Source organism: Staurois parvus, unplaced genomic scaffold (assembly GCF_062004578.1).
Source record: "Staurois parvus isolate SC_StPar_1 unplaced genomic scaffold, SC_StPar_1.0 ptg000159l, whole genome shotgun sequence".
Lineage (NCBI taxonomy): Eukaryota > Metazoa > Chordata > Amphibia > Anura > Ranidae > Staurois > Staurois parvus.
In genome coordinates this window covers 755,001-774,337 of record NW_028317955.1, presented here as the reverse complement: position 1 = coordinate 774,337, position 19,337 = coordinate 755,001, and the positions used below count along the sequence as shown (strand labels likewise).

The 19,337-nt window shown below is 42.4% G+C and overlaps 1 protein-coding gene across 2 annotated transcripts in view; it reads right to left on the bottom strand.

The window, feature by feature from the left end:
• Nucleotides 1-19,337, bottom strand: part of SLC39A13 (solute carrier family 39 member 13) — a 60,177-nt gene that overhangs the window by 9,328 nt on the left and 31,512 nt on the right. For both annotated transcript variants that reach the window (XM_089675797.1, XM_089675796.1), the window contains exons 5-9: nucleotides 17,573-17,665; nucleotides 14,396-14,485; nucleotides 13,140-13,190; nucleotides 11,508-11,640; nucleotides 11,316-11,415 (exon numbers count right to left, since the gene is read on the bottom strand). In XM_089675797.1, the coding sequence (XP_089531923.1) occupies nucleotides 11,316-11,415; nucleotides 11,508-11,640; nucleotides 13,140-13,190; nucleotides 14,396-14,485; nucleotides 17,573-17,665 (467 nt within the window). The remainder of the gene's footprint in view (nucleotides 1-11,315; nucleotides 11,416-11,507; nucleotides 11,641-13,139; nucleotides 13,191-14,395; nucleotides 14,486-17,572; nucleotides 17,666-19,337) is intronic.

Genomic DNA, 19,337 nt, shown 5'->3' with positions numbered 1-19,337 from the left:
AACTTATTTAATAGCAAAAGAAAACACGATCTATGGGGGGCTTGAAGACCACTTTAGGGAAAATATTGTTTTCTGGTTATTATATATGGCATTACCTGTCAAGATAATGATTTTCTATTTTGTCACATGCCTATATTTATATCTACATTTGTATGCAGGCCTAGCTGTGGGGTTGATTTACTAAAACAGGAGAGTAAAAAATTTAGTGCAGCTCTGCATAGAAATCAATCAGCTTCCAGGTTTTATTGTCAAAGCTTAATTCACCAGGCTGAAGTGAGGCTGCATTCACACTGGAACGTTTTGTATGTAGCTTGAAGCTCCAAAAAAGCTCAAACTTAAAAATCAATGGTTCTCTATGGTGCCTGTTCACACCTGATTGAGCAAACAGGCACCATAGAGAACAATTGATTTTTTTAGGTTTGGGTGTTTTTGGAGCTTCAAGCTACAAAACGCTCAAGTGTGAATGCAGCCTTAGAAGTTGGTTGGTTACCATTCACAGCTGCACCAGTTTTAGTAAAGCTCCCCTTATGTTCTATGTTGTTTAACTGTACCGTGAGGTCACTGACCAGGATACAATGTCTGGCAGGGGTAAAAGAAGACTAGCTGAACCCAAATACAAATCCTTTGGCAGATAAAACAGATCTCATATCTATTACAACTGTGTGATTATCTGCTTGCCTGGCTTATGCGTTTCATTGTTGGTTCAGGGAGGGCAAACAATAAAAATATAGGACACACCTAATGGAAATTCTCCACAACTCCATTGCCAAAACTCTTCTTTTTTTAATACAACGGGGAACAGGTTTTTATAGCAAACATAGAAGAAATAGCCATCACCCCAGAGATGATGAATCGCAAATCTTTACGGAGATCACATAGCTTCGTCAGCACAAAATGTGCAACCACTAACATTTTGGAGGCACTTTTATCCCCTTTCTCGAGGTGAAAAACAATGTGCATACAAACACACACAGCAATGATTGCAACATAATCCACCTGTGTAGTCAGATTTCCAATCCTCGGTCTGGTTCATTCTCATATTGATGCTGTATAAACACCTACAGGTTCCCCCCACAATGCTCCCCAGAAAACCACAATTAACCATTGGCAAAAAAATTCTAACATAGGAAAAGAGAAAATCAACTACATAAAGGGAACCCACCTTTTTAAACTGCACCATTTGTGCCCCTAACACAGTGTTTCTCAATTCCAGTCCTCATGGACCCCCAACAGGTCATGTTTTCAGGATTTCCATTATTTTGCACAGGTGATTTGATCAGTTTCACTGCCTTAGTAATTACCACAGCTGTTTCATCTGAGGGAAATCCTGAAAACATGACCTGTTGGGGGTCCATGAGGACTGGAACTGAGAAACACTGCCCTAACTGAAGATGGAGAACGGTGTATGAACTAAAAAAGTGATACTGTATATATTCATGCAATCCACGGACCTAAAGGGGTTTATTTACTAAAGCTGGAGAGTCCAAAATCAGACTCCCTTCTGCATAGAAACCAATCAGCTTCTAACCTCAGCTTGTTCAATGAAGCTTTGGCAATGAAACCTGGAAGCTGATTGGTTTCTATGCAGAAGGGAGTCTGATTTTGGACTCTCCAGCTTTAGTAAATAAACCCCAAAGTGTCCAACTGTATATGGCTGTGCATTTCACAGGTCAGATATGATATCACTGGCCAAACTGGAATGCCAATAGGATCAATTTGATAAGGTGGGTTTGTTCTCCCCCGCCCCCCATTTCATTTGGATTTTTTTTGTTCTATTTGTGAGGGATTTCTTTTGCCTTCTGTTTATTATGGCTTTCCTAAAGACATTTTTTGGGGAATTTTAAGATGATTGGACATTTCTGAGTACATGGGTGGTGTGTTGTTAATATTGGTGGGTTGCATATATGCAGTATGTATTTGATTAGTATGTACAATGTCAATGACCTTCAGAAAGGGGAGCAAAGTGTCTCCAAAAGCTTGGTGGTTGTAGATTTCTTGCTGCTTAAGCTATGTGATCTCAGTAAAGATTTGAGATCCGTCATCTATGGTGCTGGCTGTTTCTTCTATTTTGGATTTATGCTATGTCTCCACTAGCCATGCACCATCCTTTAGGTATGGAAGGTGATGGTGTGGGATGGATTTTAGCTCAGTTTAAGGTTTTTATAGCAGTCTGTAGCTTTAAACCCTTGTAAGACTGGGACAAAGACGAAGGGAGATTGGGTCACACCAACTCAGCAAAAAATGCTGACAAATGTTGTAGCTCTTTCCCAATCTTCTACAGGCTAGGTTCACACCTATGCAGGGGCGGACTGACAACTGATGGGGCCCCCGGGCAATAGGGGATCATGGGACCCCTGTGTCCTTGCCCAAACATAAAAAAGCCTATGAAAAAGGTACCAGGGGCATCTCATGGGGCCCCCTACTGATCCCGGGCCCTCGGGCAGTGCCCGAGTTTCCAAATGGTCAGTCCGCCCCTGCACCTATGCAGTTTGTGTTTGATCCATTTCTGCAGTGCTTTTTGTGGTGTGCTTTGCATTTTTGCACATGCTGTTTTGACAAGTTTTTGATGTGTTTTGTGTCAAAAATGCACTACATGCATTTCTGCAGCGTCTCCACTGAATTCTATTGAACCAAAAACACATCGCTTTGTGTTTAAAAAGTCCATGATCCTTTCCAAAAAAACGCACCGGGTGAAAACACGGAGATGTGAACCTGTCCCATAGGATATCATATTAAATGGACTGCTGCGCATTTCTGCAAAACGCAACGGAAAACGCAGGTGTGAGCCTAGACAAAGTGATACAAAACATTTTTTTTTTTTTTTTTGGAGATGGGTGTTCACAAAATAATAATGTAGCCAATTACTGTACAATAATCGGACTTGATACAGGTTCCCCTGGGTTCTGTCGTGTCCCTGCAGGTGTACTGTCGATCTTATAACAAGTATTACACCAGGTTGACCAGAAAGTGTAAACCTTATATACGTCTGCACTGAATTTCATTTGCCACTTGCTGGTTAAAGCCTCCCTCCTAATCTTTACTTAAATCCCAGTGAGGACAACATTCATCCTCATCTGACCTCATTATTGGACATTGTTTTCCTGCTGTGTGGGGGGGAAAAAAAAAAAAAAAAGGATTCATTGTTTTCAGTGCTAGCACACACATGGAGCTTACATGGGGGTTCCTGGGCTGTCAGCTGTACTGCACAAAGAGGGTCAAGCAAAATTCAAACCCATCAGCATGAACAGCGTGGAAACTTTAACCAGCCATGTATTCTGGTAATGGTGGGTGATGATACAATTAGAATATTCAGTCTGGAATTTTTCTTTTTTTTCCCCAAAAGCCTTTATTTAAATTTGTAGCCAGACCCAGCAACAGTGACAGGGACTGGGACAAACTACAACACTGAGGTGCTTGAGCAGCAGTAGCTTTTTTTTTTTTCTTTTTTTTTTAACAAACAGAACAGAAGGTGACGTTATTAGAACTCAGGGCTTGTCACTGCCACAAAATACAATATATTTCACCATACTGGTGTTTTTATACACCAAGTGCAGCACCAATACAGGTAGGACTCGTACACACTTGGTGTGTTGAGCTGTTGTGATCAGTAATGATTAACACCGGATCAACACAATGTCACAGAGAAAACTATTGCTTTCTATGTGCCCTGTGCTCATCATACAGGTGTGTACTTCCTAAAAATGCAGCATCTCTGTATCATTATACAAGACACAAAGCACCTCAATGAATCACAATGTGCTATTGTGCATTCATTTGAATAAAGTGTCATTTTGTGACATTTCCATAAATAAATAAAAAAGTTAAAGTAGCAATTGCCTGTACTTTTTCACAATATTTACACAATTTGGAAACTCCAGATATTATATCCAAAATACAACATAGACTGTTGAATAAACTGTATCACACAAGTGTGATTATTATGTAACATTGTGAAATGGTAACGCTCAAAGTAAACATATGCATGATTATTTTGTGAACTTTAATTTGCGCTACAATAATTAATGAAGGTGCAAGAAAACCCAGTGTATAGTGATCAGAATAGGTGAATAGTGCGGTGTTATGACTTTAAATCAAATGATAAAATAAATATACAAAATGGAAATATGTACTCAAATGTTAAAATATATAAAAAATGCATGATATGCCTGACTTCTTTATACCCCCTAGCATGTCACATTGCAACACATGCAAAAAAAAAAAAAATGGTTTATTTAAATTGGTAGCAACAAAATAATAGCAAGTTGGGTTAATGAGGTACAAATTAGCTTGATGGTTATTTTTTTTTGTACAGGTTTCCGATTTCTAAAAATCCAAATGACATTGCATTCACTTGTGTGAGCATTTGACATGTGCAAATATCATGCAGTTCATCCAGCATCAGTGATGGGACCTGGGGATTAATTTGGAAAGAGAATACTTTTTTTTATGAGGGGTCTGGATTTGGTGAGGGGTCTGGATCTGGTCAGTGGAGTGATCCGGCACCCTTCCATGCAGCTACAGATCACAATATCAGTAATGTATTGCTCCAGGGAGATGCTGGAGGGAGCTGCCACTTCCTAGAAGGACGTACTGAGATGCCACACCACTTTCAATGTAAATACAATGCGGAAGCTTTGCATTTAAAATAAACTGCAACAAACCGTCCTAAGAGGGCCCAAGACCTAAACATTTCAGCATTTGGGTTTATTGCTGGATGACAGCTGTCACGGACAGATGATGGCTCCAGTCTGCAACCCATCCCTCTATAGCTGATGTTTTCCAGTGCTGGGACCCATAGCTGACGTGAGTATAAGTTTGTGTATATGGAGGTTTTCTATTTGTTTGTATGATTTTTTTTCTCTGTGGGTTGAACTGGACAGACTTGTGTCTTTTTTCAACCAAAGGCCGGCTATACATGGGTCGAAATTCAACCTAAGAATAATAGTCCGATTTTCACTCTGTTAGTGGGTCAATGGCACCGGCCGATTTTCGTGGTTCCTCCACTTTTCATCGATTGGGCATGTTGGAAAATTTGTGAAAAACTACCGAATTTCGACTCAAAGATGAGCAAATCGTACGATCGTTTTTCCGAAAAGAATATGCGCATGAGCCATGACCTGGAAGGAACAGAAGTTTTGCCTGTTATATGGGGTGAACTTTATGACTTGGTCGGCCGATTTTCGAAATCAATGATGGCACCATCGGATTACCAAGAGAACGAGGTTTCCGATTTTCCAGAGGTTTATTGTAAAAGACAAAAATGTGGACAAAATGGGTACTCACTAAAGTAGAAGGAAAGAAAGCATTAAAACCATAAGGTACGATCCAACGCAGGAATCACATGGCCTAACAAGCGATACCGTTATGCTGGTGAGAAGGCACATTTCGGGGACGCAACCCCTTCTTCGGAGCTAAGCCACATCTTCATCTTTTACAATAATACACCAGGCATTTGAGCCCTCCTTTGTGTGTTTTTTGTAGCTTTTACTGGATTCCCCGATTTGAAGAGGGTTGCATCAGCTGAGCGTTCATGACAGTTATCTCCATTTAGGATTTAATGTACAAGCTGTCTCTGGTGGATCTCTGAGCTCTGGAAGGGATTGTGGGTTTTGTGCAGACTATGTCCCCATGTCGTTTTAAAACAGCACCTGAAACTGAAGTGGTTAAAGTCTATCTAAAGACTCCTGACAGTCAAAACTAGTCCCTTTTCCAGCGTGATGTGAAGCACAAAAAAAAAAACACTTCCTTTACTTCCCCTGAGCCCGGGTTCACACTGCTGCAGTGCTGCACATCGCATGTGATTCGCATAGGAACCACACCGCATTCCTGTGCAAATCACATGCGATATATTCGGCGCAATTTTAGCTATACATTTTGTATGGCTCAAATCACAATGCATCCACACCAAAAAAGGTGCAGGACCCTTTTTTTGTCCGCACCAGAATCGGATCGCATGAGTGTTCACACCCATGCGATCAGATTCTGCACATCACACTGCATTTATTATTATTATACAGGATTTATATAGTGCCAACAGTTTGCTCAGCGCTTTACAATATAACGGGAGACAATACAGCAACAATACAATTCAATACAAGAGGGTTAGGAGGGCCCTGCTCCTTAGAGCTTACAATTAAAGAGGGAGCATTTCACTGATTTCAGGGTGTAGTTGAAATACACACCCGCAGTAGTGCGTATGAACAGGGTGCAATTATGATGAGGAAATCGCACAGAAACCGGTGCGAATTACACACCGCATCAGTGTGAACCAGGGCTGAATAAGCCAAAGAGGACAGCAGGGGCAGTGCTGTCCATCCAAAAAGAAGTGGCCAGGACTAGGTGCAGCCAGGTGCTGATTGCCAGGCTCCAATCGAATGAATCAGCAGTAACAATGCTAATAGCACTTTCTGTTCCTTACAATGTCTTCTCTGCTATCCGTAGTGCAAGCAGCCCACATGAAGCGGACAATGCTGCTCTGATTTTGGAACAATGCAGCATCATTGCCACACCATCACAGGAAGCTGCAATGAGGTGGATTTCACTGACAGGCTAAATAAGTATTTGTGAGACTTTGCAGATGCACACATGATTGAAGTGACACTAAATTGTGCCAAAATGTCAATTAGGACCCGGATCTATCTTAGTCTCTAACTGTTGTTTTCAGGCATCTTTTTGTGTCCTGTGCATGCATACACCCTATCCTCCACTGAAGCACCTCACTGCTACTAGTGAGCAGTGCTGTTATTTCTGGTCACATGCCCCATTCTATGTTTACTACAATTTCCATAGAGCTTTATGTGTCTGCACCTAGCTGTGAAGTCCATCACCGGGGATGAGTAGGAAAGGGTGACTACATTCCCATACACAAAAGGGGGGCATGGAGAACAAATGTAGCCACCCTAGAACAGGAAATTTGAGAACAGCAGAAAAAAAAAACTTGCATTTTAGAGATGCAACAAAGGAAGAGAGAGAGAGATAGGACTCATGTACACTGCAGCTGATAAACTCACGTTCAGGAGCTTTTCTCAGTTTTTTTTCAGCAGCGCCTGAACTCTCCCTAATGTTTTCCTCTGTGTCCATGTACACATCTTCGTTTACAGGCAGTTGAGTTTACAGTTGTTTTTTTGAACGCACCAAACTTGCATTCAGGAGTAGATTTCATCAGTGTTCCAAACGCTTGTAAACGTGTGTAGACGCGGCTAACCGCGTTAATAAGCGTTTTTTTAACTGTTCCATGTCCAGATGCTGTCCAGAGCCTTTTTTCATCATCAGAAATGCATGCAAACTGTTTTCTATGTATTCAAATGGACCCAGAACACCAGCGCAGTCAGTTCCAGGTTTTGTGTGAAGGAAAAAATGGTAGAACGCGCCGCATTATGCTCATGATGGGATCCATAGTGAATACAACCAGAAAAGACAGGTCATCTCAACACATACTGCTCTCTCTGCTTCTGCTCTATTTCTCTCAAAATGTCTGAAATAGTAAATTTTTTACTGTTTTTCAGCGCATTCTGGGGATTTTGGAAGGTCTCCTGAAGTTATCTTAAAAAAAAACGCTTCTAAACGCAAACGAGCAGAAACGCGGTATGCAAACGTGGCTAAACAGACTTTATTAACCTACGTTTTCCAGCAGTCAGTTTCCATCGTTCAGAAGAGTTTTCCAAACACCCCGTGTACATGAGCCCATAGAAGGTAAATTCTATGAAGTGTATTTATTTTATAATAAATGTGAGTTTAGTGTCACTTTAAGTGATGCGGCTTTTTTTTTTTTTTTAATAGTTCTCCTTTAAACATACTGTTCTAATCATTATCCTGCTCTCTGCAAAGCAAATAGATAGCTGATCCCAGCACAACTGGTCACCTGTAAACATTCTGTGTGTCTAAGACAAATATCATCAATCAAACATTCCAGGAAAATTATTGTTAACTGCTGAGAGCTGGTACAAGTCCTGAATATACAAATGAATTTCCCTAGCAAACCGGACAACTACAATAATTTGTTGTCACTCCCTTCAACCCTGTCTGAGAACAAGAAGGAAACTTTCTTTGAGAGTAACATTTGTGATGTCTAATTCTGCAATGTTAGTTGCCTGTGCATCAAGAAAAAACATGGAGGCTGCCACTGCTGCCCTTTTCACCTGAACACACTGGTCAAAGTTAGGCTAGGTTCACATTTGTGCAGGTCCTGCTTGCTGAATTCGTGCGATCACAGCAGCCCTTCATTTGAATGGGCTGCTGTACCTGCAGAAAATGCAGGGAAAAAGGTGCTGACCCTTTCTGAAAAACGCTGGTGCATGGAACCACATGGTGCTGCAGGATGTATAGAGGTGACATAAAGAACTAATGGCATCCTCACACATCTGCAAAAAAACCAACGTGACTTTCCTGCAGGTCAGGGAACACATGTGATTAGCAGACGTTCCCTAATCCACATATGTGTGAACATAGCCTAATGCCGGCCATAGACGGTTCGAAAATCAGCCGATATTTCGGACGAAAGAAAAATTATTTCGGCTGATTTTCGCACTGTTAGTGGGTTAATTGGTCGGCCGGTTTTCGGGTTTTTTGCACTTTGAGATTATTGGTCATGTTGGGAAATTCGCGGCCGATTTGGAAAAACGGCTGATTTTCCCGGCAATGATGGCCAAATCGTTTTAACGATAAAAAAAAATCTGCGCATGAGCTGTGACCTGCAAGGGACAGAAGTTTGGCTGTTATATGGGGTGAACTTTATGATTTAGTCGGTCGTTTTTTTTAAGCGTTGGTGGTAATGTCGGCTTAACGAACGACCGATTTTTCGTTTATCGTTCGAAAAATCGGCCGATGTTTGACCAGTCTATGGCCTGCATTATGCTGATCCTCATGAGTCAATATTTTGAGCTGCTGACCAAAATGCATTTTCCAATAAAAATTGCTGACTTGGCCAGGCAACTAAGATGTTCCTGCAGATCATACAGTACACTGGCAATATGCACTGCACCATCTAGTGGCTGGAGAAGAGAGAAACACAGTCCAATCAGACAGAATAGATAGGAAGTGAAGTTGGGTTGCCATTATTTTCATATGACTCAGATGGCAGCAATGACCAGTGGAAGAAACAGGCAAGGCACACAGGATTGCTGATTTTTTTTAAATATATCATGTCTCAGTGACTGGAGCCATGTGGACTGCCAAAACAGTGCTTTTATTCAAAGGAAAGTTCTGGTATTTGAGTTTATTTATTGAGATTATCAGCAGAGATGGATTGTTGATTGAAGCTTAGATCTCCAATACAAATGGATCAGTCCCAGTTAGCAGGATTATAAACCTGTAATTTGTTTATCTTTTTGACAGCCGGATCCAAGAACTAGAACCATGCAGAGGTGTGCCATCCTAGTGCTTTGCTCCCACATTAATTAACATTCTCATGGAATGGGGTATTGTGGACTTAAAGCTGCACTCCAGCCTCAGCTTCAGTTCTGCACAGTTGTACAGGCTCCTTGCCTGTATTGAAATGGCTTACCCTGATTTCACTGCATACTGTGAGCTTCTTCTAGTGTGCATTAAATAGTATAGAAAGTCAAATAGAGCCCGACTCATTTCCTGGCTGGAGGAGATCCAGCATCATCTAGACCAGGGCTTGAAAAAGCCGCTCGCCAAATGCGAGGAGAAATTCCTCTGTGGCAAGTGGTGAGCACAGATGAAGCATGGAGCGACTACACCTGCGGTCCAAGCCTCATTGTGAAGCTGAGTTCCGGTTTACAGCTTCCGGCTCCTGCGGCACCACCGCCGAGGGGACAGGTGCAGGAGAGGTCCGCTCTCCTCCACTGAGAGGAGACACCCTCTCCACCGCCGCGGGGGACTCGGGGGGACAGCAAGTACTGTATACAACATGTCCTAACACTATAATAGAGTACAGGGGAGCTGAGATATACATTACTGTGTACAGTTTTATATTTTGGACTATTTATTCTAAAGAAAAATGTAATTTCATAAGCTTTAAGGGGGTGTGGTTGGGGGTGGACCAGGGGTGGGGTTCGGTGGGGCAACTGGTGGAGAATAAGTTTCGTGACCGGCTAGTAGGTCTGGACTCTAAATTTTAACCCCTGATCTAGACCAGGGGTGTCAAACTGACGGCCCTCCAGCTATTGCGAAACTACAAATCCCATCATGCCTCTGCCTTTGGGAGTCATGCTTCTGTCAGTCTTGCAATGCCTCATGGGACTTGTAATTTGGCAACAGCTAGAGGGCCGCAAGTTTGACACCTGTGATCTAGCATTTTCCTCCCCAACCTGAGTGTCCCTGGACAAAGGGTGCACCCCTTTAACTCACAAGATTTCAGTTCTTTCAATCATGGAGGCTCAGCATCACATGTAGACGTTACCTAGGGCAGTCTGAATGCAGATGCAGATTGCCTAGGAATGCCCATTCCTCCAGACTGACGCCCACCCATTGAGGCATTTTGATATTTGCACAACTCTCCTTAAGAACCAGGCAAATAAGGCAGGGTGAGAGATATTTATTTAAAGCACCCTGTCAGCGCCCCTTCCAGATGTGATCTTCCTACATTGCATAGAGAAGCATAGAGTCCCCATAATGATGTCACTGGGCATAAGATAAGATATGAAGTGAAAGGAAAAAGTTTACTTTTACAATTTTAATAGAATGTTGGTGTGGTGTGAAAGAAGTAACTAGGGAAGGCAACATATAAACAGATTATACTTCAGCTTTAAAGCTGAACTCCTGTTATGGTTTGTATTGCATAGTTATATTGGTCCAGGTTGGTCATTGTAACCATACATATTTCATGGGGGACCGCTGAATCACTGTAGTAGTAATTGCTAAAACAGTAATCGGCCTTCTGGGTCCCATGCCGCCCATCCAGAGAACAAATTGTATTGTTTTCAGTCAATACAAAGCATTCTCTGATTGGACAAAGTGGATAGACAAGGCAGTGGTGTCACGATCTCCACCTTGTCCAGTCAGAGAACACATTGCATTAGGAAAAATGCAAGGTGTTCTCTGAAATGCGGCCATGCTAAACAAGCGACACTCTGTGGTTACTATGCAATAGGGCAACCACTCAACAAAGAACCTGGACGATTGCAGCGATCACTATAGTAACAACAACTACTACTGTGATTCTACGCTTTCACAGCACTCCCACAGGTATGGAATAAATATACTTATATTGCTCCAAGCTGGACCAATGTAACTATGCAATACAAATCATACCTGGAGTTCAGCTTTAAACGGACATACAGGAGTCACCAATTTGCCATTGGGTAAAATTCAGCCAGAAGAATTATAAAAAAAAATATAAACAAATTACATACCGTATACTTTTTTCTGCTAGAAGATCGGGTAATACATTAACCAATGCAATGTAGAGAAATCCCCCGGACGTAAATGGTAAAATCCAAGCTACTGCTTCTCCTACAGGTACAACAATAATGAAAATTAAATGTGTGGGATGATTCAACCTTCCATTCACTGATCATCCAGATATCTTTCATGCATCAATTTACCTGCCCCTTTGGGTGACTGAGCGCAAACAGCAAAGCCAGCCCCCAGGATGCCCCCCATCGCAGTCATCAGCTGCATCCTAGCAGCACTCCATCGATCAAAACCAGCGCGGAGGAGGATGGCAAAATCCCCGACCTGTAACAGAGACGAAGCTGCAGCATAAGAAGCCAATATAAATCATGGCAAGTATTCAGGATCACTTACCCTCTGCACCCAAGTACATAACTAGTTAGATAACGGCAGCCAGCTACTATGTTGAGAGTGCTGGATTTTGGTATTGAAAAGTCATGCAAGCTCATGGGTGTGTCCTGAATTAAATGTTTATTTAGGACAATTGTTTTTATAAATTGTGCAGGGAATTGATAAGTGTGTATTGCTATGGTCCTAGCCTTAGGGCTTTGGGTAATTATATACATATGGGTTGGAGAGAAGTAAAAAAATTTTTTTTCACTACCTATTCCAGTCACATATCTAAAATATAATTGGAAAAAAAAACCTATACATTTCCATTAAACTGATCTTTTGCAAATGGGTGAAGATAAAAATAAATGCACCCTGTGGTGGAAGAAGAACCATTATACTTACCTGTCCGGTGGGCAGCGGGTTACATCCTCACTCTTGCAGAGCTCCGAAGGCCAAAACTATCCAACACTTGTTAAGGGTTTCAAATTGTGGGACCCCTGTCAGGTGTGTTCGCTACTCTCACTGACCCCTACGCAGGGGCGGACTGACAACTCATGGGGCCCCCGGGCAATAGGGGATCATGGGGCCCGTGTCCTTGCCCAAACTCAAAAAAGCCTATGAAAAAGGTACCAGGGGCATCTCATGGGGCCCCCTACTGACCCTGGGATCTCGGGCAGTGCCTGAGTTTCCAAATGGTCAGTCTGCCCCTGCCCCTACGTCAATAATGTGTTCTGTGGTGATGTTGGAGAGGGGTATCTTGTTATCCAACACACCCGAAAGAGTCAGATAGTAGTGGTGCCTGCACCTCTGCAAGAGAGCAAAGATTTAACCTTCCACCTGCAGGACATGAAAGTATAAAATATAAAACATCTTTCATAATATTTCAAACCAGCATATCCCCTATTTTGTTCATCCCAGCACCACATCCTAAAGATGCATATAAAAAAATTAGGGCTTACACAAAAAGCCATCAAAAAACAAAAAATATATTAATAATAATATTATATACATATGCACAGTATGTGTCTCAACCAGGGGCGGACTGACCATTAGAGCACTCGGGCACTGCCCGAGGGCCCAGGGTCAGTAGGGGGCACCATGAAATGCCCCTGGTACCTTTTATAGGCTTTTTTGGGTTTGCTTTGAGTGTGTTCAAGGACACAGGGGCCCCATGAACCCCTATTGCCCGGGGGCCCCATGAGTTGTCAGTCCTCCCCTGGTCTCAACTGACATGTAATTCATTCACAATTGTTTTACAGCAGGGTGGATGGCAGGCAATAGCCATTGCTACTAAAAAACACCCTACGTCTACCCTACAGGAAAAAAAAATAAATTGTAATTAATTAACTGCATTCTTCTTCCACAGGATGATTTCACTTTTATTTTCTCCCAGTGGTCACAGGGTCGATTTAAGCATTCATCTAAAACACATCATCAGAAGTGGGACTGACCTCATGGGGAATCTCATGCAACAAAATGGCTGCGGTTGTGAGTATTCCAACCTGAAAAGCAATAGTGAAAACAAGACAGTTAGAAACCCTGACCTTATCAATGGTCAGAAACTTCAACTTACATATAACGTCATTTAACAAAAGGAATGTAAAGTTAGTCAGTCATGCAAGAACAAACATATTGCTGAATAAAACTTTTTTTTTCTTTTTTAAAGAAATAGGGATTTTGCATAAACATGCATGCTTGTGTAGAAAGCTAATTGCAAAAAAAAAAATTCCATAGCTTTTGGCCATATTTCTCTTGTGGGTCACAACAGTGCACTTACTTTTGTTCTCCTGTAACCCAGAATTAGTTGACAGTGGGCTGACGATGTCGTCTGACGTCACAGAGCCGCTCCAGGCTCTGAAAGGATCCCGACCATATTGTTGGGATCCACCCAGCTGCCCGATTCACAGCTGGCTCCAGCTCTCAGCGTGTCGCTGAAACTAAACCAGTTGCGCCTGCTCCCCTCTCCTGCTTCAGTGAGTACTGGAGGGGCAGAGCGGAGAACACTGACTGACAGTCATTGCTCTCCATTCTGACAGGATCAAAAGCTGAACGATCAGTGGCCATGTGGTCACTCAGTTCTTGGTCTTACAGCTAGCTGCAACATCATACCAATGCCAAGTATGTATTTTGTTTATTAACCACATACATCACATTTAAGAGAGAAAGCCAAGAAAGCAACCAGTTGCCCAACACACCACCCTAGTCCTAGGGTAAAAAAGTAGCAAATGGTTGCAAAGATCCAGCAAGCTGAATATTCCCCTGAAACTAAATGGCTAAAGTAATGTGCTGCTACCCAGAGATGGAACTGTCAATCAACTAGAAACCGATCCATCCTCTCATTGCCCAGTGAGGGTTCACTAACTAGCCACAGAGACACTCTGCCTGAATTGTGGTTGACAGGTAGTTTAGCCCCCAAGTCAAGCACTTCACAACAGATATATTTCCGACAAGGTATACATTGGAAGGGAGGTGCCCTTCTATTTGCGGAGGTGCTGTTTAAGGACACTGCAATCATCATCTATGAGCTGGCTATAAGCATGGAACAAATGGGCAAACTTATCTAGGCAACAGACGCTAACAAAATATCAGTTAATGATTACTACAAGGAATCTTTACAGAAAAACATTTTGTGTTGTCAGCTTGTTTATCTATTGTAACTCATTAAGTCCCTAAAAAAACAGAAGAATTGAGAAACAACACCACTTACCTTTCTACTGACCAGAAAACTGCCTGCCACCGCCATACCGTGTGTAAAATTATCAACAGTGTTGGCCAGGAGATTGAGATAGCCACTGACCTGTGATGAACAAGCCATCAGATTAATGAAGTATATAAAAATCCCTTGAACATTATTTATGCAAAAGATTATATAATCACAGCATTCATGGTAAACCTGAAAAAGGACTTCATGTAAGTGGCAGAGATATTTTCACCCATGGTTAACTTCCTGTTCAATAACTATACAGAAAAGGCCTGCTTTTATTTTGTTACATTCTTTAGTCTAACATGACAGAGTGAATTGGCAGAGTAAGGGCCTGATCAATAGGCTTTGCTTCACACAGGTCTTTCCTCCCATACTAGTCCATGGCAATGCAAAACCCTTTTGAAGCAGGTCAAATGCAGATCAGAAGGAAGTCACCTGCAGGTCAAATACAGCTATCAATGATCCTGAATGATCTCAGAAGCATCTCAAACTGATGTCTTTGACAGAAGCCCAAAGTCCAACACACAGGCTCCAAATGATAAAAATAAATTGTGAAGCTCATTGTGTATTTATAAATTAATATTAGTTGGCAGTAGCAACTACAGTCTCCAAAATCTGGTACCATTTGTAACAGTTACTATAACCGTATCAGACCTATATGTACCTGTATGTAACCTCTGTGCTAATTGAATATTCAGGATGTAGCCATCTGATTGTTTCTTGCTTACTATGAATTTATAATTTAAAAAAAAAAAGGGGAGGACAAAGTAAGCTCCTTTCTTCCGAAGGTCCGCCTGCACATGTGAAAGGGGCCTAAAGAATATTGTTAGGAAACTCTTGCACTCACTGCACTTAGATACAAAATGAACACAGTGGCTAAGTGGTTAGCACTTCCACCTGGCAGTACTAGGGTTGTTGGTTCGAATCTCAACCACGACACCACCTGCCTGGAGTTTGCATGTTCTCCCTGTGCCGGTTTCCTCTAGGTATTCCTGTTTCCACACTCAAAAGACATGCTGGTAGGTTAATTGACTCCTGTCTAAATTGGCCCTAGTATGTGTATGTATGAATGTGAGCTAGGGATCGTACGCCCCTTGAGGGTTAGGGACTGAAGTGCATGTACAATATATATGGAAAGCGCTGCAAAAATTGACGGCGCTATATAAGTACCTGAAATAAACACAAAATGTATATATTTCTTATGCAGGCCCCTATTACAGATTACCAGACTCCACTATAACTATGGAAGAGAACACACTTCTATCTTTCTCTTCACAACATGGGGAAGGTGTTCTGTAGTTCACAGAGAACTGAGCAGTTAATAACAGTACTTAAGATAAGATTGCAGAGTACATGGGGCAGCCTGGGGTACCTTGAGGTCTCTTTCGAGGTGCCTTTGCATGTCTAAAAATTGGCCAAAACTTGTATACAAGCCAAAGGGTGGAACAAGCCTGCCTTTTAGTTATACAAAGTTACAAATTTTCATTGTACACCATTACGACCTTCTATCCGCTGGCGACCTGAGAACCAATGACATCAGTTGATAATGAGGATGTCAGCTGCCTGCACAGCATCCTAGTTTGACCCTCCCCTGCCCCCTCCATCAGTGCTGGGGTCACATTAGCTCGGTGATGGAAAAAAACTGAGGGAGAAGAGAAACCCTGGAATACTAGTCAGTACCAGTGTGCAAAAGTGTGCATGCTTTGGAAGAATAAATCACCTCTAATGTTGGGTGTCCTACATGTGTGGATGTTGCTGCGTTATATAAAACTATTAGAATAGTTTTTCAGATTTTAGAATGAGTGCCTCTTTTAAAATTATGGACAGTCTTGAGGCACCCCATTTTAGAATGGGGTGCCTCAAGACTGTCCATAATTTTAACTGCCTCCCGCCCACCATATAGTACAATGACGGGCGCAAGGTGGTTCTTTCGTTCTGGGAGGACGTCATATGACGACCTCCCATTCTAACCGCGAATGCGTGGCTCTGGGAGTGCGCAGTGATTGGTGGTGCGCTGTGTCCCTCGGACACAGCTGATCACCGATCAACGGAAAGAGCCGAAGAGGTCGGCTCGGTCATGTGATCAGCTGTGTCCAATCGCAGCTGATCGCATGTAAATAGGGAAATGCCGGTTATTGGCATTTCTCTCCTCGCGAGCTGTCACGCTGACAGCTCGAGAGGAGAGGAGAGCCGGTAATCGGCATCCGTCAGAGGGGACATGTACACTGGTCATCAGGGCACTGATGATCAGTGTGCCCTGATGATCTGTGTAGCCCCAGCAGTGCCACCTGTCAGTGTCCATCAGTGCCAGCTGTCAGTGCTCATTCATGCCACCTGCCAGTACCCATCAGTGCACATCAATGCCACATATCAGTGCCTACCAGTGCACATCAATGCCACATATCAGTGCCCATCTGAGCTGCCTTTCAGTGTCACCCATCAGTGCCAGTCAGTGACACCTATCAATGCCAGTCAGTGCCGCCTATCAGTGCCAGTCAGTGCCGCCTATCAGTGCCAGTCAGTGCCGCCTATCAGTGCCATATATGAGTGCTGCCTTTCAGTGCCCATCAGTGCCACCTACCAGTGCCTCCTCATCAGTGACCATCAGTGTCACTTATCAGTGTCCATCAGTGCAGCCTATCAGTGCCCATCACTGCAGCTTCATTAGCACACATCAGTGAAGGAGAAAAATCACTTATTTACAAACTTTTATAACAAAAACTAAGAAAAAAACTTTATTTTGTTTCAAATTTTCAGTGGTTTTTGGTTTGTTTAAGAAAAAATAAAAAACCCAGAGGTGATTAAATACCACCAAAATAAAGCTCTGTCACAAAAAAATTATTAAAATGTCATATGGGTACAGTGTTGTATGACCGCGCAATTGTCATTCAAAGTGCACCAGCGCTGAAAGCTGGAAATTGGCCTGGGCATGAAGGGGGTATAAGTGCCCGGTAGGCTTGTGGTTAAAGGGTGCCATGGGACTGTCCATAATTTTAAAGGGTGCCTTGACTAAAAAAAAAGGTTGAGAAACACTGGCCTATTCATCCACAGAATAAAAACAGGATTGGATATGTTTGCTAGAACTTTTGTAATGTTACATGTTTGTTTGGAGGGGAATGCCTGTTTTCAGAAAAAGCTGGGGTTTGAAGGAAAAATAAAATGTATATTCAAACTAATTACCTTAATATTGCTGCCTACAGAGCTTTGTTCTTTGGCTGCATCCTTCTTGCGTACATCATGCTTTCCATTCATCAAACTTCCTGAAGCCAGTTTCTGAAACAAGATAATGAAAAGTAAGTTTCCTGAAAAACAAGACACATTTACATGTAGAGTTCCCTAATCCAGCTGCTCCCCTCACTCCTGCTATTGTGCTCAAGATTCCTCCATGTAAAAAAAGGATGTCAAGGATCAAAACACTGTAGTAAAAGAGACCCTCTGGCCAGAAAAATACAGTCAGGTCCATAAATATTGGGACATCGACACAATTCTAACATTTTTGGCTCTATACACCACCACAATGGATTTGAAATGAAAGGAACAAGATGTGCTTTAACTGCAGACTGTCAGCTTTAATTTGAGGGTATTTACATCCAAATCAGGTGAACGGTGTAGAAATTACAACAGTTTGCATATGTGTCTCCCACTTGTTAAGGGATCAAAATGAATGGGACAGAATTATAATCATAAATCAAACTTTTTAATATTTGGTTGCAAATCCTTTGCAGTCAATGACAGCCTGAAGTCTGGAACGCATAGACATCACCAGACGCTGGGTTTCATCCCTGGTGATGCTATGCCAGGCCTCTACTGCAACTGTCTTCAGTTCCTGCTTGTTCTTGGGGCATTTTCCCTTCAGTTTTGTCTTCAGCAAGTGAAATGCATGCTCAATCGGATTCAGGTCAGGTGATTGACTTGGCCATTGCATAACATTCCACTTCTTTCCCTTAAAAAACTCTTTGGTTGCTTTTGCAGTATGCTTTGGGTCATTGTCCATCTGCACTGTGAAGCGGCGTCCAATGAGTTCTGAAGCATTTGGCTGAATATGAGCAGATAATATTGCCCAAAACACTTCAGAATTCATCCTGCTGCTTTTGTCAGCAGTCACATCATCAATAAATACAAGAGAACCAGTTCCATTGGCAGCCATACATGCCCACGCCATGACACTACCACCACCATGCTTCACTGATGAGGTGGTATGCTTAGGATCATGAGCAGTTCCTTTCCTTCTCCATACTCTTCTCTGCCCATCACTCTGGTACAAGTTGATCTCGGTCTCATCTGTCCATAGGATGTTGTCCCAGAACTGTGAAGGCTTTTTTAGATGTCGTTTGGCAAACTCTAATCTGGCCTTCCTGTTTTTGAGGCTCACGAATGGTTTACATCTTGTGGTGAACCCTCTGTATTCACTCTGGTGAAGTCTTCTCTTGATTGTTGACTTTGACACACATACACCTACCTCCTGGAGAGTGTTCTTGATCTGGCCAACTGTTGTGAAGGCTGTTTTCTTCACCAGGGAAAGAATTCTTCGGTCATCCACCACAGTTGTTTTCCGTGGTCTTCTGGGTCTTTTGGTGTTGCCGAGCTCACCTTCTTTTTAAGAATGTTCCAAACAGTTGTTTTGGCCACGCCTAATGTTTTTGCTATCTCTCTGATGGTTTTGTTTTGTTTTTTCAGCCTAATGATGGCTTGCTTCACTGATAGTGACAGCTCTTTGGATCTCATCTTGAGAGTTGACAGCAACAGATTCCACATGCAAATAGCACACTTGAAATGAACTCTGGACCTTTTATCTGCTCATTGTAATTGGGATAATGAGGGAATAACACACACCTGGCCATGGAACAGCTGAGAAGCCAATTGTCCCATAACAAGTGGGAGACACATATGCAAACTGTTGTAATTCCTACACCAATCACCTGATTTGGATGTAAATACCCTCAAA